Source organism: Scyliorhinus torazame, chromosome X (assembly GCF_047496885.1).
Source record: "Scyliorhinus torazame isolate Kashiwa2021f chromosome X, sScyTor2.1, whole genome shotgun sequence".
NCBI lineage: Eukaryota > Metazoa > Chordata > Chondrichthyes > Carcharhiniformes > Scyliorhinidae > Scyliorhinus > Scyliorhinus torazame.
The window spans coordinates 2,794,913-2,822,188 of record NC_092738.1 but is presented as its reverse complement, the minus strand read 5'-3'; the positions used below and the strand labels follow the sequence as shown (position 1 = coordinate 2,822,188).

Below are 27,276 nucleotides of genomic sequence, written 5' to 3'. Positions count from 1 at the left end.
ACTCACACCCACTCACACACCCCCTCACACACCCACTCACACTCCCTCACACACCCACTCACACACTCCCTCACACACCCACTCACACTCCCTCACACACCCACTCACACCCACTCACACACCCACTCACACTCCCTCACACACCCACTCACACTCCCTCACACACCCACTCACACTCCCTCACACACCCACTCACACTCCCTCACACACCCACTCACACCCACTCACACTCCCTCACACACCCACTCACACTCCCTCACACACCCACTCACACACCACCTCACACACCCACTCGCGCTCCCTCACACTCCCTCACACTCCCTCACACGCCCACTCACACCCACTCACACCCACTCACACTCCCTCACACACCGACTCACACTCCCTCACACACCCACTCACACTCCCTCACACACCCACTCACACTCCCTCACACACCCACTCACACTCCCTCACACACCCACTCACACTCCCTCACACACCCACTCACACACTCCCTCACACACTCCCTCACACTCCCACTCACACTCCCACTCACACTCCCTCACACACTCCCTCACACACCCCCTCACACACCCCCTCACACATTCCCTCACACTCCCACTCACACACCCTCACACACTCCCTCCCACACACCCTCACACACCCTCACACACCCTCACACACTCCCTCACACACACCCTCACACACACACTCACACTCCCTCACACACCCACTCACACTCCCTCACACTCCCTCACACACTCCCTCACACATTCCCTCACACTCCCACTTACACACCCACTCACACACCCACTCTCACTCCCTCACACACCCACTCACACACCCACTCACTCTCCCTCACACTCCCTCACACACTCCCTCACACACCCACTCACACTCCCTCACACACCCACTCACTCCCTCACACACCCACTCACACTCCCTCACACACACCCACTCACACTCCCTCACACTCCCTCACACACTCCCTCACACACCCACCCACACTCCCTCACACACCCACTCACACCCCCCACTCACACACCCACTCACACCCACTCACACACACACCGACTCACACACCCATTCACACTCTCTCACCCCCCCTACACACCCACTCACACACCCTCACACACCCACTCACACTCCCTCACACACACCCTCACACACCCACTCACATACACCCTCACACACCCCCTCACACATTCCCTCACACTCCCACTCACACACCCACTCACACACCCACTCACACTCCCTCACACATTCCCTCACACACTCCCTCACATATTCCCTCACACACACCAACTCACACACCCACTCACACACCCACTCACACTCCCTCACACCCTCCCTCACACACCCACTCACACTCCCTCACACACCCACTCACACTCCCTCACACACACCCACTCACACTCCCTCTCACACACCCCCACACACCCCCCACACACCCCCTCACACACCCACTCACACACTCACTCACACACCCACTCACACTCTCTCACACCCCCCTACACACCCACTCACACACCCTCACACACCCACTCACACACCCACTCACACTCCCTGACACACCCACTCACACACCCCCTCACACTCCCTCACACACCCGCTCACTCCCTCACACACCCACTCACCCCCCTCACACACCCACTCACACTCCCTCACACACCCACTCACACACACCCTCACAACCCCCTCACACACCCTCACACCCCCACTCACTCTCCCTCACACACCCTCTCACTCCCACTCACACCCCCACTCACACCCCCTCACACCCCCCTCACACACCAACTCACACGCCCCCTCACACACACCCTCACACTCCCTCACACCCCCTCACACACCCACTCACACACCCTCACACACTCCCTCACACACTCCCTCACACTCCCCCTCACACTCCCCCTCACACACCCACTCACACTCCCTCACTCACACTTCCTCACACACCCACTCACACTCCCTCACACACCCACTCACACTCCCACACCTACCCACTCACACCCCCACTCACACCCCCTCATACTCCCTCACACACCCACTCACACTCCCTCACACACCCACTCACACTCCCTCACACCCCCTCATACTCCCTCACACACCCCCTCACACACCCTCACACCCACTCACACTCACACTCCCTCACACACCCACTCACACACACCCTCACACAACCCCTCACACACCCACTCACTCCCACTCACACCCCCCCACACTCCCTCACACCCCCACTCACACTCCCTCACACCCCCACTCACACTACCCCTCACACCCCACTCATACACCCACTCACACACTCACTCACTGCCTCACACACTCCCTCACACACCCACTCACATTCCCTCACACACTCTCTCACACTCCCTCACACACCCACTCACACACCTACTCACACACCCTCACACCCCCACTCACACCCACTCACACTCCCTCACACCCCCACTCACACCCCCCTCACACACACCCTCACACACCTTCACACAACCACCGACACTCCCTCACAACCCCATTCACACTCCCTCACACACCCACTCACACACCCATTCACACTCCCTCACACACCCACTCACACACCCACTCACACTCCATCACACACCCACTCACACTCCCTCACACACCCACTCACACTCCCTCACACACCCCCTCACACACCCCCTCACACACCCCCTCACACACCTACTCACACACCCACTCACACACCCACTCACACTCCCTCACACACCCACTCACTCCCTCACGCACCCCCTCACACCCCCTCACACACCCACTCAGACACCCCCTCACACCCCACTCACACTCCCTCACACACCCACTCACACACCTAGTCACACTCCCTAACGCCCCCCTCACACACCCACTCACACACCCTCACACGCTCCCTCACACACCCACTCACACACCCACTCACACTCCCTCACACACTCCCTCACACACTCCCTCACACACCCCGACACTCCCTCTCACACCCACTCACACTCCCTCACACACCCACTCAACACCCTCACACCCCCACTCACACACCTACTCACACTCCCTCACACCCCCACTCACACTCACACATCCTCACACCCCCACTCACACACCCACTCACACTCCCTCACACCCCCACTCACACCCCCACTCACACCCCCACTCACTCCCTCACACACCCACTCACACACCCACTCACACACCCACTCACACACCCACTCACACACCCACTCACACTCCCTCACACCCCCACTCACTCCCTCGCACACTCCCTCACACACCCACTCACACACTCCCTCACATCCCCACTCACACTCCCTCACACACTCCCTCACACACCCACTCACACTCCCTCACACCCCCACTCACTCCCTCACACTCCCTCACACGCCCACACACCTCCACTCACACTCCCACTCACAATCCGTCACACCCCCACTCACACTCCCTCACACCCCCACTCACACCCCCCTCACACAGCCCCTCACACTCCCTCACACACCCACTCACACTCCCTCACACACCCACTCACACCCACTCACACCCCCACTCACACCCCCTCACACCCCCCTCACACCCCTCACACACCAACTCACACGCCCCCTCACACACACCCTCACACTCCCTCACACCCCCTCACACACTCCCTCACTCACACCTCCTCACACACCCACTCACACACCCACTCACACACCCACTCACACACCCACTCACACTCCCTCACACACCCACTCACACTCCCACACCCACCCACTCACACCCCCACTCACACACCCTCATACTCCCTCACACACCCACTCACACTCCCTCACACCCCCTCATACTCCCTCACACACCCACTCACACTCCCTCACACCCCCTCATACTCCCTCACACACCCCCTCACACACCCTCACACACCCACTCACACACCCTCACACCCCCTCACACTCACACTCACACAACCCCTCACACACCCACTCACACACACTCACTCCCACTCACACCCCCCCACACTCCCTCACACCCCCACTCACACTCCCTCACACCCCCACTCACACTCCCTCACACACCCACTCACACAACCCCTCACACCCCCACTCATACACCCACTCACACACTCACTCACTGCCTCACACACTCCCTCACACACCCACTCACACTCCCTCACACACTCTCTCACACTCCCTCACACACCCACTCACACACCCACTCACACACCCTCACACCCCCACTCACACCCACTCACACTCCCTCACACCCCCACTCACACCCCCCTCACACACCCCCTCACACACCCTCACACAACCACTGACACTCCCTCACAACCCCATTCACACTCCCTCACACACCCACTCACACACCCATTCACACTCCCTCACACACCCACTCACACACCCACTCACACTCCCTCACACACCCACTCACACTCCCTCACACACCCACTCACACACCCACTCACACACCCACTCACACACCCACTCACACTCCCTCACACACCCACTCACACTCCCACTCACTCTCCCTCACACACCCACTCACTCTGCCTCACACACCCACTCACACTCCCTCACACACTCCCTCACACACTCCCTCACACACCCACTCACACTCCCTCACACACCCACTCATACTCCCTCACACACCCACTCACACTCCCTCACACACCCACTCACACTCCCACTCACTCTCCCTCACACACCCACTCACTCACCCTCACACCCACTCACACTCCCTCACACACTCCCTCACACACCCACTCACACTCCCTCACACACCCACTCACACACCCTCACACACCCACTCACACTCCCTCACACACCCACTCACACACCTAGTCACACTCCCTCACGCCCCCCTCACACCCCCACTCACACACCCTCACACACTCCCTCAAACACCCACTCACACTCCCTCACACCCCCACTCACTCCCTCACACTCCCTCACACGCCCACACACCTCCACTCACACTCCCACTCACACTCCCTCACACCCCCACTCACACCCACTCACACTCCCTCACACCCCCACTCAGACCCCCCTCACACAGCCCCTCACACTCCCTCACACACCCACTCACACTCCCTCACACACCCACGCACACCCACTCACACCCACTCACACCCCCTCACACCCCCTCACACCCCCCTCACACCCCTCACACACCAACTCACACGCCCCCTCACACACACCCTCACACTCCCTCAGACCCCCTCACACGCTCCCTCACACACTCCCTCGCACTCCCCCTCACACACCCACTCACACTCCCTCACTCACACTTCCTCACACACCCACTCACACACCCACTCACACTCCCTCACACATCCACTCACACTCCCACACCCACCCACTCACACCCCCACTCACAACCCCTCATACTCCCTCACACACCTACTCACACTCCCTCACACCCCCTCATACTCCCTCACACACCCCCTCACACCCCCTCACACTCCCTCACACACCCACTCACACACCCTCACACCCCTTCACACTCACACTCACACAACCCCTCACACACCCACTCACACACACTCACTCCCACTCACACACCCCCACACACCCTCACACCCCCACTCACACTCCCTCACACCCCCACTCACACTCCCTCACACACCCACTCACACAACCCCTCACACCCCCACTCATACACCCACTCACACACTCACTCACTGCCTCACACACTCCCTCACACACCCACTCACACTCCCTCACACACTCTCTCACACTCCTTCACACACCCACTCACACACCCACTCACACCCCCTCACACCCCCACTCACACCCACTCACACTCCCTCACACCCCCACTCACACCCCCCTCACACACCCCCTCACACACCCTCACACAACCACTGACACTCCCTCACAACCCCATTCACACTCCCTCACACACCCACTCACACACCCATTCACACTCCCTCACACACCCACTCACACACCCACTCACACTCCCTCACACTCCCTCACACACCCTCACACATCCACTCACACTCCCTCACACACCCACTCACACTCCCTCACACACCCACTCACACACCCACTCACACTCCCTCACACACCCACTCACACTCCCTCACACACCCACTCACACTCCCACTCACTCTCCCTCACACACCCACTCACTCTCCCTCACACACCCACTCACACTCCCTCACACACTCCCTCACACACCCACTCACACTCCCTCACACACCCACTCACACTCCCTCACACACCCACTCACACTCCCTCACACACCCACTCACACTCCCACTCACTCTCCCTCACACACCCACTCACTCTCCCTCACACACCCACTCACACTCCCTCACACACCCACTCACACTCCCTCACACCCCCACTCACACTCACACATCCTCACACCCCCACTCACACACCCACTCACACTCCCTCACACCCCCACTCACACCCCCACTCACTCCCTCACACACCCACTCACACTCCCTCACACACCCACTCACACTCCCTCACACACCCACTCACACTCCCACTCACTCTCCCTCACACACCCACTCACTCTCCCTCACACACCCACTCACACTCCCTCACACACCCACTCACACTCCCTCACACCCCCACTCACACTCACACATCCTCACACCCCCACTCACACTCCCACTCACTCTCCCTCACACACCCACTCACTCTGCCTCACACACCCACTCACACTCCCTCACACACTCCCTCACACACTCCCTCACACACCCACTCACACTCCCTCACACACCCACTCACACTCCCTCACACACCCACTCACACTCCCTCACACACCCACTCACACTCCCACTCACTCTCCCTCACACACCCACTCACTCTCCCTCACACACCCACTCACACTCCCTCACACACTCCCTCACACACCCACTCACACTCCCTCACACACCCACTCACACACCCTCACACACCCACTCACACTCCCTCACACACCCACTCACACACCTAGTCACACTCCCTCACGCCCCCCTCACACCCCCACTCACACACCCTCACACACTCCCTCAAACACCCACTCACACTCCCTCACACCCCCACTCACTCCCTCACACTCCCTCACACGCCCACACACCTCCACTCACACTCCCACTCACACTCCCTCACACCCCCACTCACACCCACTCACACTCCCTCACACCCCCACTCAGACCCCCCTCACACAGCCCCTCACACTCCCTCACACACCCACTCACACTCCCTCACACACCCACGCACACCCACTCACACCCACTCACACCCCCTCACACCCCCTCACACCCCTCACACCCCCTCACACCCCTCACACACCAACTCACACGCCCCCTCACACACACCCTCACACTCCCTCACACCCCCTCACACGCTCCCTCACACACTCCCTCGCACTCCCCCTCACACACCCACTCACACTCCCTCACTCACACTTCCTCACACACCCACTCACACACCCACTCACACTCCCTCACACACCCACTCACACTCCCACACCCACCCACTCACACCCCCACTCACAACCCCTCATACTCCCTCACACACCTACTCACACTCCCTCACACCCCCTCATACTCCCTCACACACACCCTCACACACCCTCACACTCCCTCACACACCCACTCACACACCCTCACACCCCTTCACACTCACACTCACACAACCCCTCACACACCCACTCACACACACTCACTCCCACTCACACCCCCCCACACACCCTCACACCCCCACTCACACTCCCTCACACCCCCACTCACACTCCCTCACACACCCACTCACACAACCCCTCACACCCCCACTCATACACCCACTCACACACTCACTCACTGCCTCACACACTCCCTCACACACCCACTCACACTCCCTCACACACTCTCTCACACTCCTTCACACACCCACTCACACACCCACTCACACCCCCTCACACCCACTCACACTCCCTCACACCCCCACTCACACCCCCCTCACACACCCCCTCACACACCCTCACACAACCACTGACACTCCCTCACAACCCCATTCACACTCCCTCACACACCCACTCACACACCCATTCACACTCCCTCACACACCCACTCACACACCCACTCACACTCCCTCACACTCCCTCACACACCCACTCACACTCCCTCACACACCCACTCACACTCACTCACACTCCCTCACACACCCACTCACACTCCCTCACACTCCCTCACACACCCTCACACATCCACTCACATTCCCTCACACACCCACTCACACTCCCTCACACACCCACTCACACACCCACTCACACTCCCTCACACACCCACTCACACTCCCTCACACACCCACTCCCACTCCCACTCACTCTCCCTCACACACCCACTCACTCTCCCTCACACACCCACTCACACTCCCTCACACACTCCCTCACACACCCACTCACACTCCCTCACACACCCACTCACACTCCCTCACACACCCACTCACACTCCCACTCACTCTCCCTCACACACCCACTCACTCTCCCTCACACACCCACTCACACTCCCTCACACACCCACTCACACTCCCTCACACCCCCACTCACACTCACACATCCTCACACCCCCACTCACACACCCACTCACACTCCCTCACACCCCCACTCACACCCCCACTCACTCCCTCACACACTCCCTCACACACTCCCTCACACACCAAGTCACACACCCACTCACACACCCACTCACACACCCACTCACATACCCACTCACACTCCCTCACACCCCCACTCACACTCCCTCACACACTCCCTCACACATCCTCACACACCCCCTCACACACCCTCACACAACCACTGACACTCCCTCACAACCCCATTCACACTCCCTCACACACCCACTCACACACCCATTCACACTCCCTCACACACCCACTCACACACCCACTCACACTCCCTCACACACCCACTCACACTCCCTCACACACCCACTCACACTCCCTCACACACCCACTCACACTCCCTCACACACCCACTCACACTCCCTCACACACCCACTCACACTCACTCACACTCCCTCACACACCCACTCACACTCCCTCACACACCCACTCACACTCCCTCACACACCCACTCACACTCCCTCACTCACCCACTCACACTCCCTCACACACCCACTCACACTCCCTCACACTCCCTCACACTCCCTCACACACCCACTCACTCTCCCTCACACACCCACTCACACTCCCTCACACACCCACTCACACTCCCTCACACACCCACTCACACTCCCTCACACACCCACTCACACACTCCCTCACTCACCCACTCACACTCCCTCACACACCCACTCACACACTCCCTCACACACCCACTCACACACCCACTCACACACTCCCTCACACACTCCCTCACACACCCACTCACACTCCCTCACACACCCACTCACACTCCCTCACACACTCCCTCACACTCCCTCACACACCCACTCACACTCCCTCACACACCCACTCACACTCCCTCACACACCCACTCACACACTCCCTCACGCACCCACTCACACACTCCCTCACACACTCCCTCACACACTCCCTCACACACTCCCTCACACACTCCCTCACACACTCCCTCACACACCCCCTCACACACCCACTCACACACACCCTCACACATTCCCTCACACATTCCCTCACACTCCCACTCACACACCCACTCACACACTCCCTCACACACCCACTCCCACTCCCACTCACTCTCCCTCACACACCCACTCACACTCCCTCACACACCCACTCACACTCCCTCACACACCCACTCACACACTCCCTCACACACCCACTCCCACTCCCACTCACTCTCCCTCACACACCCACTCACACACCCACTCACACACTCCCTCACACACCCACTCACACTCCCACTCACTCTCCCTCACACACCCACTCACACACCCACTCACACTCCCTCACACACCCACTCACACTCCCTCACACACCCACTCTCTCCCTCACACACCCCCTCACACACCCCCTCACACAGGTTCATAGCTCCTTGAAGGTAGAGTCGCAGGTGGACAGGGTGGTGAAGAAGGCATTCGGCATGCTTGGTTTCATTGGTCAGAACATTGAATACAGGAGTTGGGACGTCTTGTTGAAGTTGTACAAGACATTGGTACGGCCACACTTGGAATACTGTGTGCAGTTCTGGTCACCCTATTATAGAAAGGATATTATTAAACTGGAAAGAGTGCAGAAAAGATTTACTAGGATGTTGCCGGGACTTGATGGTTTGAGTTATAAGGAGAGGCTGGGTAGGCTGGGACTTTTTTCCCTGGAGCGTAGGAGGCTTAGGGGTGATCTTATAGAGGTCTATAAAATAATGAGGGGCATAGATAAGGTAGAGAGTCAACATCTTTTCCCAAAGGTAGGGGAGTCTAAAACTAGAGGGCATAGGTTTAAGGTGAGAGGGGAGAGATTCAGAAGGGCCCAGAGGGGCAATGTCTTCACTCAGAGGGTAGTGAGTGTCTGGAATGGGCTGCCAGAGGTAGTAGTAGAGGCGGGTACAATTGTGTCTTTTAAAAAGCATTTAGATAGTTACATGGGTAAGATGGGTATAGAGGGTTATGGGCCAAGTGCGGGCAACTGGGACTAGCTTAATGGTAAAAACTGGGCGGCATGGACTGGTTGGGCCGAAGGGCCTGTTTCCATGCTGTAAACTTCTATGATTCTAACTTCTATGATTCACTCACACACCCACTCACACACCTACTCACACTCCCTCACACACCCACTCACACACCCACTCTCACTCTCTCACAGCCCCCTACACACCCACTCACACACCCTCACACACCCACTCACACACCCACTCACACACTCCCTCACACACACCCTCACACACCCACTCACACACCCCCTCACACATTCCCTCACACTCCCACTCACACACCCACTCACACTCCCTCACACACTCCCTCACACACTCCCTCACACTCCCACTCACACACCCACTCACACACCTACTCACACTCCCTCACACACCCACTCACACACCCTCACACTCCCTCACACCCCCTCACACACCCACTCACACACTCCCTCACACACTCCCTCACACTCCCCCTCACACACCCACTCACACTCCCTCGCTCACACTTCCTCACACACCCACTCACACACCCACTCACACTCCCTCACACACCCACTCACACTCCCACACCCACCCCCACTCACACCCCCTCATACTCCCTGACACACCCACTCACACTCCCTCACTCACACCCTCTCATACTCCCCCACACACACCCTCACACCCCCCCTCACACACCCTCACACCCCCTCACACTCCCTCACACACCCACTCACACTCCCTCACACACCCACTCACACACACCCTCACACAACCCCTCACACACCCACTCACACCCACTCACTCCCACTCACATCCCCCTCACACTCCCTCACACCCCCACTCACACCCCCACTCACTCCCTCACACACTCCCTCACACACTCCCTCACACACCAAGTCACACACCCACTCACACACCCACTCACACACCCACTCACATACCCACTCACACTCCCTCACACCCCCACTCACACTCCCTCACACACTCCCTCACACATCCTCACACACCCCCTCACACACCCTCACACAACCACTGACACTCCCTCACAACCCCATTCACACTCCCTCACACACCCACTCACACACCCATTCACACTCCCTCACACACCCACTCACACACCCACTCACACTCCCTCACACACCCACTCACACTCCCTCACACACCCACTCACACTCCCTCACACACCCACTCACACTCCCTCACACACCCACTCACATTCCCTCACACACCCACTCACACTCCCTCACACACCCACTCACACTCACTCACACTCCCTCACACACCCACTCACACTCCCTCACACACCCACTCACACTCCCTCACTCACCCACTCACACTCCCTCACACACCCACTCACACTCCCTCACACTCCCTCACACTCCCTCACACACCCACTCACTCTCCCTCACACACCCACTCACACTCCCTCACACACCCACTCACACTCCCTCACACACCCACTCACACTCCCTCACACACCCACTCACACACTCCCTCACTCACCCACTCACACTCCCTCACACACCCACTCACACACTCCCTCACACACCCACTCACACACCCACTCACACACTCCCTCACACACTCCCTCACACACCCACTCACACACCCACTCACACACTCCCTCACACACTCCCTCACACACCCACTCACACTCCCTCACACACCCACTCACACTCCCTCACACACCCACTCACACACTCCCTCACTCACCCACTCACACTCCCTCACACACCCACTCACACACTCCCTCACACACCCACTCACACACCCACTCACACACTCCCTCACACACTCCCTCACACACCCACTCACACACTCCCTCACACACCCACTCACACTCCCTCACACACTCCCTCACACACCCACTCACACTCCCTCACACACCCACTCACACTCCCTCACACACCCACTCACACACTCCCTCACGCACCCACTCACACACTCCCTCACACACTCCCTCACACACTCCCTCACACACTCCCTCACACACTCCCTCACACACCCCCTCACACACCCACTCACACACCCCCTCACACATTCCCTCACACATTCCCTCACACTCCCACTCACACACCCACTCACTCTCCCTCACACACCCACTCACACACACCCTCACACAACCCCTCACACACCCACTCACACCCACTCACTCCCACTCACATCCCCCTCACACTCCCTCACACCCCCACTCACACTCCCTCACACACCCCCTCACACACCCTCACACCCCCTCACACTCCCTCACACACCCACTCACACTCCCTCACACACCCACTCACACACACCCTCACCCCCCCCACTCATACACCCCCTCACACACCCACTCACTGCCTCACACACTCCCTCACACACCCACTCACTCCCTCACACTCCCTCACACTCCCTCACACACTCTCTCACACTCCCTCACACACCCACTCACACACCCACTTACACACCCTCACACCCCCACTCACACCCATTCACACCCCCCTCACACCCCCCTCACACACCCCCTCACACTCCCTCACACAACCACTGACAGTCCCTCACAACCCCATTCACACTCCCTCACACACCCACTCACACACCCATTCACACTCCCTCACACACCCACTCACACACCCACTCACACTCCCTCACACACCCACTCACACTCCCTCACACCCACTCACACTCCCTCACACACCCACTCACACTCCCTCACACACCCACTCACACACACCCTCACACACACCCTCACACACTCCCTCACACACTCCCTCACACACTCCCTCACACCCCCTCACACACCCACTCAGACACCCCCTCACACCCCCACTCACACTCCCTCACACACCCACTCACACTCCCTCACACACCCACTCACACTCCCTCACACACCCACTCACACACCCACTCACACTCCCTCACATACTCCCTCACACACTCTCTCACACTCCCTCACACACCCACTCACACACCCACTCACACCCCCTCACACCCCCACTCACACCCACTCAAACTCCCTCACACCCCCACTCACACCCCCTCACACTCCCTCACACAACCACTGAAACTCCCTCACAACCCCATTCACACTCCCTCACACACCCACTCACACACCCATTCACACTCCCTCTCACACCCACTCACACACCCACTCACACTCCCTCACACACCCACTTACACTCACTCACACACCCACTCACTCCCTCACACACTCCCTCACACACTCCCTCACACACTCCCTCACACACTCTCTCACTCACTCACACACCCACTCACACACCCACTCACACACCCACTCACACACCCTCACACCCCCACTCACACCCACTCACACTCCCTCACACCCCCACTCACACCCCCCTCACACACACCCTCACACTCCCTCACACAAACACTGACACTCCCTCACACAACCACTGACACTCCCTCACAACCCCATTCACACTCCCTCACACACCCACTCACACACCCATTCACACTTCCTCACACACCCACTCACACACCCACTCACTCTCTCTCACACACACTCCCTCACACCCCCACTCCCACACCCTCACACCTCCACTCACACTCCCTCACACACTCCCTCACCCCCCCACTCACACACCCTCACACCCCCACTCCCACTCCCACTCCCTCACACCCCCACTCACACACCCTCACACCCCCACTCACACTCCCACTCACACTCCCTCACACACCCACTCACACCCCCACTCACACCCCCCTCACACACACCCTCACACTCCCTCACACACCCACTCACACTCCCTCACACCCCCACTCACACTCCCTCACACACCCACTCTCACTCCCTCACACACCCACTCACACACCCTCACACACCCACTCACACACCCACTCACACACCCTCACACACCCACTCACACTCCCCCTCACACTCCCCCTCACACTCCCTCACACACCCACTCACACACCCACTCACACACCCACTCACACACCCACTCACACACCCACTCACACACCCAGTCACACATCCACTCACTCCCTCACACACACCCTCACACACCCAGTCACACTCCCTCACACACACCCTCACACACATCCTCACCCCCTCACACCCCCCTCACACACCCACTCGCACACACCCTCACACACCCACTCACACACTCCCTCACACACCCACTCACACTCCCTCACACACCCACTCGCACACTCCCTCACACACCCACTCACACTCCCTCACACCCTCACACACCCACTCACACTCCCTCACACACCCACTCACACTCTCTCACGCGCGCGCGCACACTGTTGCACACGCACACCGGCACAAGCATGTGCACACTCGCATGCACATCCTCACACACTCGCCCACATGCGCGCTCACTATTACGAACGTAATAACCCCAGCAGTGACTAGGCAACCCCAATATTTTATTTTAATTTTCTGACACTGTGGGGAAAGGACGCCTTGCTCCAGGGGCGATTCCACAAAGACGTAGGGATCTGTCTAAGAGTCGCTTAAATGTCCCGAATGACTCTGACCCCCCACCTCTGCTGGCCGAGCGTTCCACACACCCACCCCTCTCTGTGTAAAGAACCTCCGACATCTCCCCTATACCTCCCTCCAATCACCTTCAAATTATGTCCCCCCTCGTGACAGCCATTTCCGCCCTGGGGAAAGGTCTCTGGCCGTCCACTCTATCCATTGCCTCTCATCACCTTGTATCAAGTCACCTCTCTGCCTTCTTCGCTCCAGTGAGAAAAGCCCTCGCTCCCCCTCAACCTTTCTTCGTAAGACGTGCCCCCCAGTCCGGGCGGCATCCTGGTAAATCTCCTCCGTACCCTCTCCAAAGCCTCCACATCCTTCCTACAATGCGGCGACCAGAGCTGGACACAATATTCCAAGTGTGGTCGAACTAGAGTTTTATAAAGCTGCAGCAAAACCTCGCGGCTCTGAAACTCGATCCCCCTGTTAATGAAAGACAACACACCATACGCCTTCTGAACAACCCTATCAACCTGGGTGGCAACTTTGAGGGATCGATGTGCGTGGACCCCAAGATCCCTCTGTTCCTCCACACTTCCAAGAATCCTGCCTGTATTCCGCATTCAAATTCGACCTTCCAAAATGAATCACTTCACATTTATCTAGGTTAAACTCCATCTGCCACTTCTCAGCCCAGCTCTGCATCCTGTCGATGTCCTGTTGTAACCCGCAACAGCCCTCGACACTATCCGCAACTCCCCCAACCTTCGTGTCATCGGCAAACTTACTAACCCACCCTTCCACTTCCTCGTCCGAGTCATTTGTAAAAACCACCAAGAGCAGAGGTCCCAGAACAGGCCCCTGCGGGACATATTAAAATCAACTTTATTACTGACGCAAGTGTTAAAATATCTTTAATGTCACACAAGTAAGAGCTGACAATTACCTGTTAAGCAGTCCTTGACAACAAAATGGGATTCCGAACCGTCATCTGTATCTCCACTCACTCAGCACCCACCTCAGGTCAGAATCCCAATTTCGAATACTGTTCGCCAGCCTCGGATTATTTGCTCATGGTAGGGAGGCATTAGGAACTCGGGTCCAGAAATGGGGTCAAGGTGTAGCAGGGAATTTAGGGGGGCTTAAACAGACTGCCAGCAGCAGAGTCGGGGACACCCACCCACAGCCCGAGCTACCATGTCCCGTTCAGATTTAACCCCGTCAGTGGGAATACACAGGACGACCCAGTCCAGCTAGCAGGATCCACTCGAGATCCATTGTCATTCGGGACAACCTTGTTGGACCAGCCATTATCCCACCAATGTAACGGTGAGGGATTCGGGTCTGGAACCGCAGGGGCAGCACGGTGGCGCAGTGGTTAGCTCGCTGCCTTAGGGCGCCGAGGTCCATGGTCACTCCCGTGTGGAGTTTGCACAGTCGCCCCGTGTTAAGAACATAGAACATTCCAGCGCAGTACAGGCCCTTCGGCCCTCGATGTTGCGCCGACCTGTGAAACCACTCTAAAGCCCATCTACACTATTCCCTTATCGTCCATACATCTATCCAATGACCATTTGAATGCCCTTAGTGTTGGCGAGTCCACTACTGTTGCAGGCAGGGCATTCCACGCCCTTACTACTCTCTGAGTAAAGAACCTACCTCTGACGTCTGTCCTATATCTATCTCCCCTCAATTTAAAGCTACGTCCCCTCGTGCTGGACATCACCACCCGAGGAAAAAGGCTCTCACTGTCCACCCTATCCAATCCTCTGATCATCTTGTCTGCCCCAATTAAGTCACCTCTTCACCTTCTTCTCTCTAACGAAAACAGCCTCCAGCCTTTCCTCGTCAGATCTTCCCTCCATACCCGGCAACATTCTGGTAAATCTCCTTTGCACCCTTTCCAATGCTTCCACATCCTTCCCATAATGCGGCGACCAGAACTGCACGCAATGCTCCAAATGCGGCCGCACCAGAGTTTTGTACAGCTGCAACATGACCTCATGGCCCCCACAACCCAAAGATGTGCAGGGTGGGTGGATTGGCCGCGCTAAATTGCCCCATAATTGGAAAAAATGAATTGGGTACTCTAAATTTATAGAAGAATAAGGTTTCGCCACCTCAGGGGGAGAAGCTTAGTTTGAAGGGGTGGAGCTTAGAGACAGAGAGGAAGAAATGCTTTGTTTTTGAACAGTTACGGACAGAAGATTTGAAGAAATTGACAACAGAGGTTGTGAAAGTCGCCACTGAGGCTAGGTGGAAAGTTACTTCGTAAAATGCAGGTATTGCCTTTGTCTGCCTGTGTAAGTGGCACGAGAGCTGTATGTTCTGTTACAGTGTTGTCTAATGGGAGCTCGTGTGTTAAGAATCATAGAATTTATAGTGCAGAAGGAGGCCCATCGAGTCTGCAACGGCTCTTGGCACGAGCACCCTCCCCAAGCCCACACCTGTAGCCAGTTAAAATGGCTAACTCCCGATTTAGAATGGCTAACCCCGATTTAAAATGGCGAACGGCAAAGGCTGATGGGAAAATCAGCCAACAGAAGGTCGATACCGGGAACCATCAGCACATCAAAACACCAGCCATCTGCACACTAATGAGCAATCCCCGGGAACAATGGGCAACACTTTAGACACACAAAGCCAACCCAGACTCGTCGGCGCCAGCAGAAGCCTACACGAAGGGAGGCGAACGATCACCTCAAGACCGCCCATCGATCAGGGAACCGCCCCAGCATTGGAGAAAATCGAACCAAGCGATCGGGACAAAGTCCAATCACTTGGGACCAGGTACAGGGTCCGCCCCGGAAGGCGGGAAGCCCCTGAGGACTATAAGAATAAGAGTCCCAAGTTCAAATCGTTCTTCTTGACCGGGTCACTCGGCGACCCGGACCAACCCTCGACAGTGACCGGTCCAGCCATCGCGAAACATCCCGTCAGTCTGACTCCAACGCTCGCACCGAGATAGGCGCTCCTAGCTACCAATCTGCACCAGCTTCGAATCCCGCAGGCTCAGAACCCGAACGAAAGGCCATTCATTTCCCTGACCTGGTGGGCCAGTTCCAAGTTAAGTATAGGCCTGTTAGTTGTAGAAGTAGCTTAGACGTAGAATTTATGCACGAGTATTGATGACCGTGTATAATAAATGTGCGTTGATTTAACTCTTACTAAGCGGTGTGTTGGATTATTGATCATTACTTGGACTTGAACCACGTGGCGGTATCATAAAGATACCTGGCGACTCGAGAGCAAAGGTGATAGAGCAGAGCAATTAAACTAAGGCTAAAGTTAGCAGCAACAGACCTCCGCCCCATCCCCGCAACCCCATCGAACCGAAGGGCAATTTAGCATGGCCAATCTGTCATGGGAATGTCAAGGAATGGTTGGCTGCTCATGTTACTGCAGTGATGTCAGAGTGTGGGTGGAGCTGAGCTCTGGTTCTGCTTTTTAAGTTTCATTTTGGGTGTATCTGTCTTTTTTGGTTTCGTGGGGGAGTTGCAGCTGAAGTCAAACAAAGCAGGTGTGCTGCTGGTCTCTCTGCCATCCAAAGACTATCTCTGGATCATTTGGTGAATTCAGAATTATAAATGTTATCAGTAGTGAATGTAAATATGAATGTTGATAGGGTGGTGAAGAAGGCCTATGGAGTGTTGGCCTTTATTGGTAGAGGGATTGAGTTCCGGAGTCGGGAGGTCATGTTGCAGCTGTACAGAACTCTGGTCCGGCCGCATTTGGAGTATTGCGTACAGTTCTGGTCACCGCATTAGAGGAAGGACGTGGAGGCTTTGGAGCGGGTGCAGAGGAGATTTACCAGGATGTTGCCTGGTATGGAGGGAAAATCTTATGAGGAAAGGCTTGAGGTTGTTTTCGTTGGAGAGAAGAAGGTTAAGAGGAGACTTAATAGAGGCATACAAAATGATCAGGGGGTTAGATAGGGTGGACAGTGAGAGCCTTCTCCCGCGGATGGAAATGGCTGGCACGAGGGGACATAGCTTTAAACTGAGGGGTAATAGATATAGGACAGAGGTCAGAGGTAGGTTCTTTACGCAAAGAGTAGTGAGGCCGTGGAATGCCCTACCTGCTACAGCAGTGAACTCGCCAACATTGAGAGCATTTAAAAGTTTACTGGATAAACATATGGATGATAATGGCATAGTGTAGGTTAGATGGCTTTTGTTTCGGTGCAACATCGTGGGCCGAAGGGCCTGTACTGCGCTGTATCGTTCTATGTTCTAAACCTAATGTGCTTCTGTTTAAAGGTTTGTTAAGTCTTTTGGATGTTAAAAGGACAGCTTCCAGATTACTTAGTGTTGTATTCTTTGGGGGGGGGGGTGTATTTGATTTACTGGTTGCTGAGATGTTAACTGTTTGTTTTAGAAAGGTTAACTTGCGTTCATAGAATAAACATTGTTTTGCTGTTTTAAAAAATACTTGTCCATTTCTGCTGTCCCACACCAGTAGAGTGGGCCGTGCGCTCCCCGTACCACAATCTAGTAAAAGTTGTGGGTCAGGTGAACACTTTGGAGCTCAGGAGCTTTGGAGAACAGGTATACCCCTTTGGATACTGTCGGGGGGGATAGCCTATCAGGGGAAAGCAGCAGCAGCCAGAGCAGTGGCACCACGGCTGGCTCTGATGTTCAGAAGGGAGGGTCAAAGCGCAGAAGAGTAATAGTTATAGGGGACTCTATAGTCAGGGGAACAGATAGGCGCTTCTGTGGACGTGAAAGAGACTCCAGGATGGTATGTTGCCTCCCTGGTGCCAGGGTCCAGGATGTCTCCGAACGGGTAGAGGGAATCCTGAAGGGGGAGGGCAAACAGGTAGAGGTCGTTGTACATATTGGTACTAACGACATAGGCAGGAAGAGGCATGAGGTCCTGCAGCAGGAGTTCAGGGAGCTAGGCAGAAAGTTAAAAGACAGGACCTCGAGGGTTGTAATCTCGGGATTACTCCCTGTGCCACGTGCCAGTGAGGCTAGAAATAGGAAGATAGAGCAGACAAACACGTGGCTAAACAGCTGGTGTAGGAGGGAGGGTTTCGGTTATCTGGACCACTGGGAGCTCTTCCGGGGCAGGTGTGACCTGTATAAGATGGACGGGTTGCATCTAAACCGGAGAGGCATAAATATCCTGGCCGCGAGATTTGCTAGTGTCACACGGGAGGGTTTAAACTAGTATGGCAGGGGGGTGGGCACGGGAGCAATAGGTCAGAAGGTGAGAGCGTTGAGGGAGAACTAGGGAATATGGACAGTGTGGCTCTGAGGCAGAGCAGACGGGGAGAAGTTGCTGAACACAGCGGGTCTGGTGGCCTGAAGTGCATATGTTTTAATGCAAGGAGCATTACGGGTAAGGCAGATGAACTTAGAGCTTGGATTAGTACTTGGAACTATGATGTTGTTGCCATTACAGAGACCTGGTTGAGGGAAGGGCAGGATTGGCAGCTAAACGTTCCAGGATTTAGATGTTTCAGGCGGGATAGAGGGGGATGTAAAAGGGGAGGCGGAGTTGCGCTACTTGTTCAGGAGAGTATCACAGCTATACAGCGAGAGGACACCTCAGAGGGCAGTGAGGCTATATGGGTAGAGATCAGGAATAAGAAGGGTGCAGTCACAATGTTGGGGGTATACTACAGGCCTCCCAACAGCCAGCGGGAGATAGAGGAGCAGATAGGTAGACAGATTTTGGAAAAGAGTAAAAACAACAGGGTTGTGGTGATGGGAGACTTCAACTTCCCCAATATTGACTGGGACTCACTTAGTGCCAGGGGCTTAGACGGGGCAGAGTTTGTAAGGAGCATCCAGGAGGGCTTCTTAAAACAATATGTAAACAGTCCAACTAGGGAAGAGGCGGTACTGGACCTGGTATTGGGGAATGAGCCCGGCCAGGTGGTAGATGTTTCAGTAGGGGAGCATTTCGGTAACAGTGACCACAATTCAGTAAGTTTTAAAGTACTGGTGGACAAGGATAAGAGTGGTCCGAGGATGAATGTGCTAAATTGGGGGAAGGCTAATTATAACAATATTAGGCGGGAACTGAAGAGCATAGATTGGGGGCGGATGTTTGAGGGCAAATCAACATCTGACATGTGGGAGGCTTTCAAGTGTCAGTTGATAGGAATACAGGACAGGCATGTTCCTGTGAGGAAGAAAGACAAATACGGCAATTTTCGGGAACCTTGGATGACGAATGATATTGTAGGCCTCGTCAAAAAGAAAAAGGAGGCATTTGTCAGGGCTAAAAGGCTGGGAACAGACGAAGCCTGTGTGGCATATAAGGAAAGTAGGAAGGAACTTAAGCAGGGAGTCAGGAGGGCTAGAAGGGGTCATGAAAAGTCATTGGCAAATAGGGTTAAGGAAAATCCCAAGGCTTTTTACACTTACATAAAAAGCAAGAGGGTAGCCAGGGAAAGGGTTGGCCCACTGAAGGATAGGCAAGGGAATCTATGTGTGGAGCCAGAGGAAATGGGCGAGGTACTAAATGAATACTTTGCATCAGTATTCACCAAAGAGAAGGAATTGGTAGATGTTGAGTCTGGAGAAGGGGGTGTAGATAGCCTGGGTCACATTGTGATCCAAAAAGACGAGGTGTTGGGTGTCTTAAAAAATATTAAGGTAGATAAGTCCCCAGGGCCAGATGGGATCTACCCCAGAATACTGAAGGAGGCTGGAGAGGAAATTGCTGAGGCCTTGACAGAAATCTTTGGATCCTCGCTGTCTTCAGGGGATGTCCCGGAGGACTGGAGAATAGCCAATGTTGTTCCTCTGTTTAGGAAGGGTGGCAGGGATAATCCCGGGAACTACAGGCCGGTGAGCCTTACTTCAGTGGTAGGGAAATTACTGGAGAGAATTCTTCGAGACAGGATCTACTCCCATTTGGAAGCAAATGGACGTATTAGTGAGAGGCAGCACGGTTTTGTGAAGGGGAGGTCGTGTCTCACTAACTTGATCGAGTTTTTCGAGGAGGTCACTAAGATGATTGATGCAGGTAGGGCAGTAGATGTTGTCTATATGGACTTCAGTAAGGCCTTTGACAAGGTCCCTCATGGTAGACTAGTACAAAAGGTGAAGTCACACGGGATCAGGGGTGAACTGGCAAGGTGGATACAGAACTGGCTAGGCCATAGAAGGCAGAGGGTAGCAATGGAGGGATGCTTTTCTAATTGGAGGGCTGTGACCAGTGGTGTTCCACAGGGATCAGTGCTGGGACCTTTGCTCTTTGTAGTATATATAAATGATTTGGAGGAAAATGTAACTGGTCTGATTAGTAAGTTTGCAGACGACACAAAGGTTGGTGGAATTGCGGATAGCGATGAGGACTGTCTGAGGATACAGCAGGATTTAGATTGTCTGGAGACTTGGGCGGAGAGATGGCAGATGGAGTTTAACCTGGACAAATGTGAGGTAATGCATTTTGGAAGGGCTAATGCAGGTAGGGAATATACAGTGAATGGTAGAACCCTCAAGAGTATTGAAAGTCAAAGAGATCTAGGAGTACAGGTCCACAGATCACTGAAAGGGGCTACACAGGTGGAGAAGGTAGTCAAGAAGGCATACGGCATGCTTGCCTTCATTGGCCGGGGCATTGAGTATAAGAATTGGCAAGTCATGTTGCAGCTGTATAGAACCTTAGTTAGGCCACACTTGGAGTATAGTGTTCAATTCTGGTCGCCACACTACCAGAAGGATGTGGAGGCTTTAGAGAGGGTGCAGAAGAGATTTACCAGAATGTTGCCTGGTATGGAGGGCATAAGCTATGAGGAGCGATTGAATAAACTCGGTTTGTTCTCACTGGAACGAAGGAGGTTGAGGGGCGACCTGATAGAGGTATACAAAATTATGAGGGGCATAGACAGAGTGGATAGTCAGAGGCTTTTCCCCAGGGTAGAGGGGTCAATTACTAGGGGGCATAGGTTTAAGGTGAGAGGGGCAAAGTTTAGAGTAGATGTACGAGGCAAGTTTTTTACGCAGAGGGTAGTGGGTGCCTGGAACTCACTACCGGAGGAGGTAGTGGAGGCAGGGACGATAGGGACATTTAAGGGGCATCTTGACAAATATATGAATAGGATGGGAATAGAAGGATACGGACCCAGGAAGTGTAGAAGATTGTAGTTTAGTCGGGCAGTATGGTCGGCACGGGCTTGGAGGGCCGAAGGGCCTGTTCCTGTGCTGTACATTTCTTTGTTCTTTGTTCTTTGTTCTCTCTAAATCACTGGCCCATAACAACTCCACCTAACCTGCACGTCTTTGGACTGTGGGAGGAAACCGGAACAGACGGAGGAAACCCACGCAGACACGGGGGAGAGCGGGCAGGCTCCGCACGGTGACCCAAGCGGACACAGCTTTTGGAGTCTTGGGCAGAGAAATGGCAGATGGAGTTTAATCCGGACAAGTGCGAGGTAATGCACTTTGGAAGGTCCATTGCACGTAGGAATTCCGCAATCCATGGGAGAACTCTTGCAAGGACTGACAGGCAGGGAGATCGGGGCGTGCATGTCCACCGATCACTGAAAGTGGCAACTCGTGTGGAGAAGGTGGTCAAGAAGGCACACGGCATGCTGGCCTTCATCGGCCGGGGCATTGAGTATCAGAATTGGCAAGTCATGTTGCAGCTGTACAGGACCTTAGTTCGGCCACATTTGGAATATTGCGTACAATTCTGCTCGTCACACTGCCAGAAGGATGTGGATGCTTTGGAGAGGGTACAGAAACGGTTTACTAGGACGTTGCCTGGTATGGAGGTCATTAGCAATGAGGAGTGTTTAGACAAACTCGGTCTGTTAAGGTTAAGAAACTGCATGTAATCTGTTAGTGCTAGAGTTGATGGAAAATTGTAAATATTGTTATATTTTCTTTTGTTTTAATAACATTTGTTTATCAAATAACCCAGCCCTATTTCTTATATTATCACTCTCCGAATGGATCGATCTTTCCGTACCACATTAAAACTATAAAACGGGGGGAGGGCGGCGGCACGGTGGCACAGTGGTTAGCACTGCTGCCTCACGGCGCCGAGGTCCCAGGTTCGAATCCCGGCCCTGGGTCACTGTCCGCGTGGAGTTTGCACATTCTCCCCGTGTCTGCGTGGGTTTCACCCCCCACGACCCAGAGATGGTCAGGTTAGGTGGGTTGGCCGCGCTAAATTGCCCCTTAATTGGAAAAAGAAATAATTGGGTACTCTTTTTAAAAAAAATTTTTTTTTTTTAAACTTTAAAACATTGTGCGGCTGGTTCAGTAACCTAGCCAGTGTTGAGGGCTGACCAGGCACCCGTGATAATAGAGATGTCTTCAATAAACTGCTTTGAGAGAGAGAGAGAGATCCTTCAGGAAACAGCCTGCAGATTCTTGCCCGTGTCAAACTACTGTTTAAGCAGCCAGAATTTGGCGTAAAGCTCTCAGTTCTGTCTGTCATAATATCCGCGCATGTATATAATGAAGTGCAGACAGGCAGTGATTGACACATAGGATGACCAGTAAGCACACACATCCAATCACCAGACAGGACACCACCACTATAAAGCCAGAGGGCACTAGGTTCCCCGCTCTCTCGGGACCCAGCCACTGAGGCAGTCCGAGTCCACGAGCTAGCACAGTGCAAACACCAAGCGGTAGCTAGTAAGTCTGGTCAGGCAAGGTCTCCAGTCAGTTCAGTATAGTGTCGACCCACAGTTAAATATGTATGTTAGTTGTATCGTTCAATAAAACCGTGTTGGATCTTCTACAGCGGTGAGAGGTCTGTTATGCGCATCGCTGCATCAAGTGCAGTCCACAGCGAAACGACCTGCCTAACACGTCACTGTCCTGAGCAAAACAAATGGAAACGGTAACTCAACACCTGACTGCTTCAACTCCTGGCTCCTCGCATTAACCACGTCACCTCTATCCCGCTAACTGGGTTACGGCCACCTCAGGAAGGCTAGACACAATGTCTCCAATGATCTACGTCCCCCCCCCGGGGCACCGTCTTTCTACAAACAAAATTCCACGAGGCATACAGGTCAACAACGCACGTGGAATTAATGATGATCTCATGTTTTACGACATCTTAGTTGCATGTTCCGCAGTCGAAGCGCCGCTTTGTTGAAAACCAGAGGATTTATTTTTTAAAACAGGATTGCCGCAGTCACACTCTCGCACTAACATTTCGATGAAAGCCCGACATACTTCCCCACCTGCCACGCACTCACATGTATGCGTGCGCACACACGCACACACACGCACACACCCTCACGCACGCACACGGACACACACACACACGTGCACACACACACATACTTGTACACGCACACACCCTCACGCACGCACACGGACACACACACACACGGAAAGCAACGTTGACTGACCTTCGGCGATGAAACCTTGACATAGACGATAATGGGAGCCAGCGAGGTTTTGGCGAGTTGCGACGGGTGATTAATCGAATCCGCATCCAAGATGACCAACTGTAGGCTCTTTGCGAGTTCAAATATCCTCTCAATCTCACCCTGGACCACAGCTGACGCCAGAGAGGTGGGGGAAAATACAACAGCAAACAGGACAAATACTGGTCAAGGAATTTCTCACCCCGTGCTGTACCTGTCCTGGGAGTGTTTGATGGGGACAGTGTAGAGGGAGCTTTACTCTGTATCTAACCCCGTGCTGTACCTGTCCTGGGAGTGTTTGATGGGGACAGTGTAGAGGGAGCTTTACTCTGTATCTAACCCCGTGCTGTACCTGTCCTGGGAGTGTTTGATGGGGACAGTGTAGAGGGAGCTTTACTCTGTATCTAACCCCATGCTGTACCTGTCCTGGGAGTGTTTGATGGGGACAGTGTAGAGGGAGGTTTACTCTGTATCTAACCCCGTGCTGTACCTGTCCTGGGAGAGTTTGATGGGGACAGTGTAGAGGGAGCTTTACTCTGTATCTAACCCCGTGCTGTACCTGTCCTGGGAGTGTTTGATGGGGACAGTGTAGAGGGAGCTTTACTCTGTATCTAACCCCGTGCTGTACCTGTCCTGGGAGTGTTTGATGGGGACAGTGTAGAGGGAGCTTTACTCTGTATCTAACCCCGTGCTGTACCTGTCCTGGGAGTGTTTGATGGGGACAGTGTAGAGGGAGCTTTACTCTGTATCTAACCCCATGCTGTACCTGTCCTGGGAGTGTTTGATGGAGACAGTGTAGAGGGAGCTTTACTCTGTATCTAACCCCGTGCTGTACCTGTCCTGGGACTGTTTGATGGGGACAGTGTCGAGGGAGCTTTACTCTGTATCTAACCCCGTGCTGTACCTGTCCTGGGAGTGTTTGATGGAGACAGTGTAGAGGGAGCTTTACACTGTATCTAACCCCGTGCTGTACCTGTCCCGGGAGTGTTTGATGGAGACGGTGTGGAGGGAGCTTTACTCTGTATCTAACCCCGTGCTGTACCTGTCCTGGGACTGTTTGATGGGGACAGTGTCGAGGGAGCTTTACTCTGTATCTAACCCCGTGCTGTACCTGTCCTGGGAGTGTTTGATGGAGACAGTGTAGAGGGAGCTTTACACTGTATCTAACCCCGTGCTGTACCTGTCCCGGGAGTGTTTGATGGAGACGGTGTGGAGGGAGCTTTACTCTGTATCTAACCCCGTGCTGTACCTGTCCTGGGAGTGTTTGATGGGGACAGTGTAGAGGGAGCTTTACTCTGTATCTAACCCCGTGCTGTACCTGTCCTGGGAGTGTTTGATGGGGACAGTGTAGAGGGAGCTTTACTCTGTATCTAACCCCGTGCTGTATCTGTCCTGGGAGTGTTTGATGGGGACAGTGTAGAGGGAGCTTTACTCTGTATCTAACCCCGTGCTGTAACTGTCCTGGGAGTGTTTGATGGGGACAGTGTAGAGCGAGCTTTACTCTGTATCTAACCCCGTGCTGTACCTGTCCTGGGAGTGTTTGATGGGAAGAGTGTAGAGGGAGCTTTACTCTGTATCTAACCCCGTGCTGTACCTGTCCTGGGAGCGTTTGATGGGGACAGTGTAGAGGGAGCTTTACTCTGTATCTAACCCCGTGCGGTACCTGTCCTGGGAGTGTTTGATGGGGACAGTGTAGAGGGAGCTTTACTCTGTATCTAACCCCGTGCGGTACCTGTCCTGGGAGTGTTTGATGGGGACAGTGTAGAGGGGGCTTTACTCTGTATCTATCCCCGTGCTGTACCTGTCCTGGGAGTGTTTGATGGGGACAGTGTAGAGGGGGCTTTACTCTGTATCTATCCCCGTGCTGTACCTGTCCTGGGAGTATTTGATGGGGACACTGTAGAGGGAGCTTTACTCTCTAACCCCGTGCTGTACCTGTCCTGGGAGTGTTTAATGTGGACAGTGTAGAGGGAGCTTTACTCTGTATCTAACCCCGTGCTGTACCTGT

At 54.7% G+C, this 27,276-nt stretch overlaps 1 protein-coding gene across 1 annotated transcript in view; it reads right to left on the bottom strand.

Moving 5' to 3' along the window:
* Positions 1-27,276, bottom strand: part of LOC140405321 (voltage-dependent L-type calcium channel subunit beta-3-like) — a 127,365-nt gene that overhangs the window by 14,834 nt on the left and 85,255 nt on the right. The window contains exon 4 of the mRNA XM_072493612.1: positions 25,251-25,450. Within this exon, the coding sequence (XP_072349713.1) occupies positions 25,251-25,450 (200 nt within the window). The remainder of the gene's footprint in view (positions 1-25,250; positions 25,451-27,276) is intronic.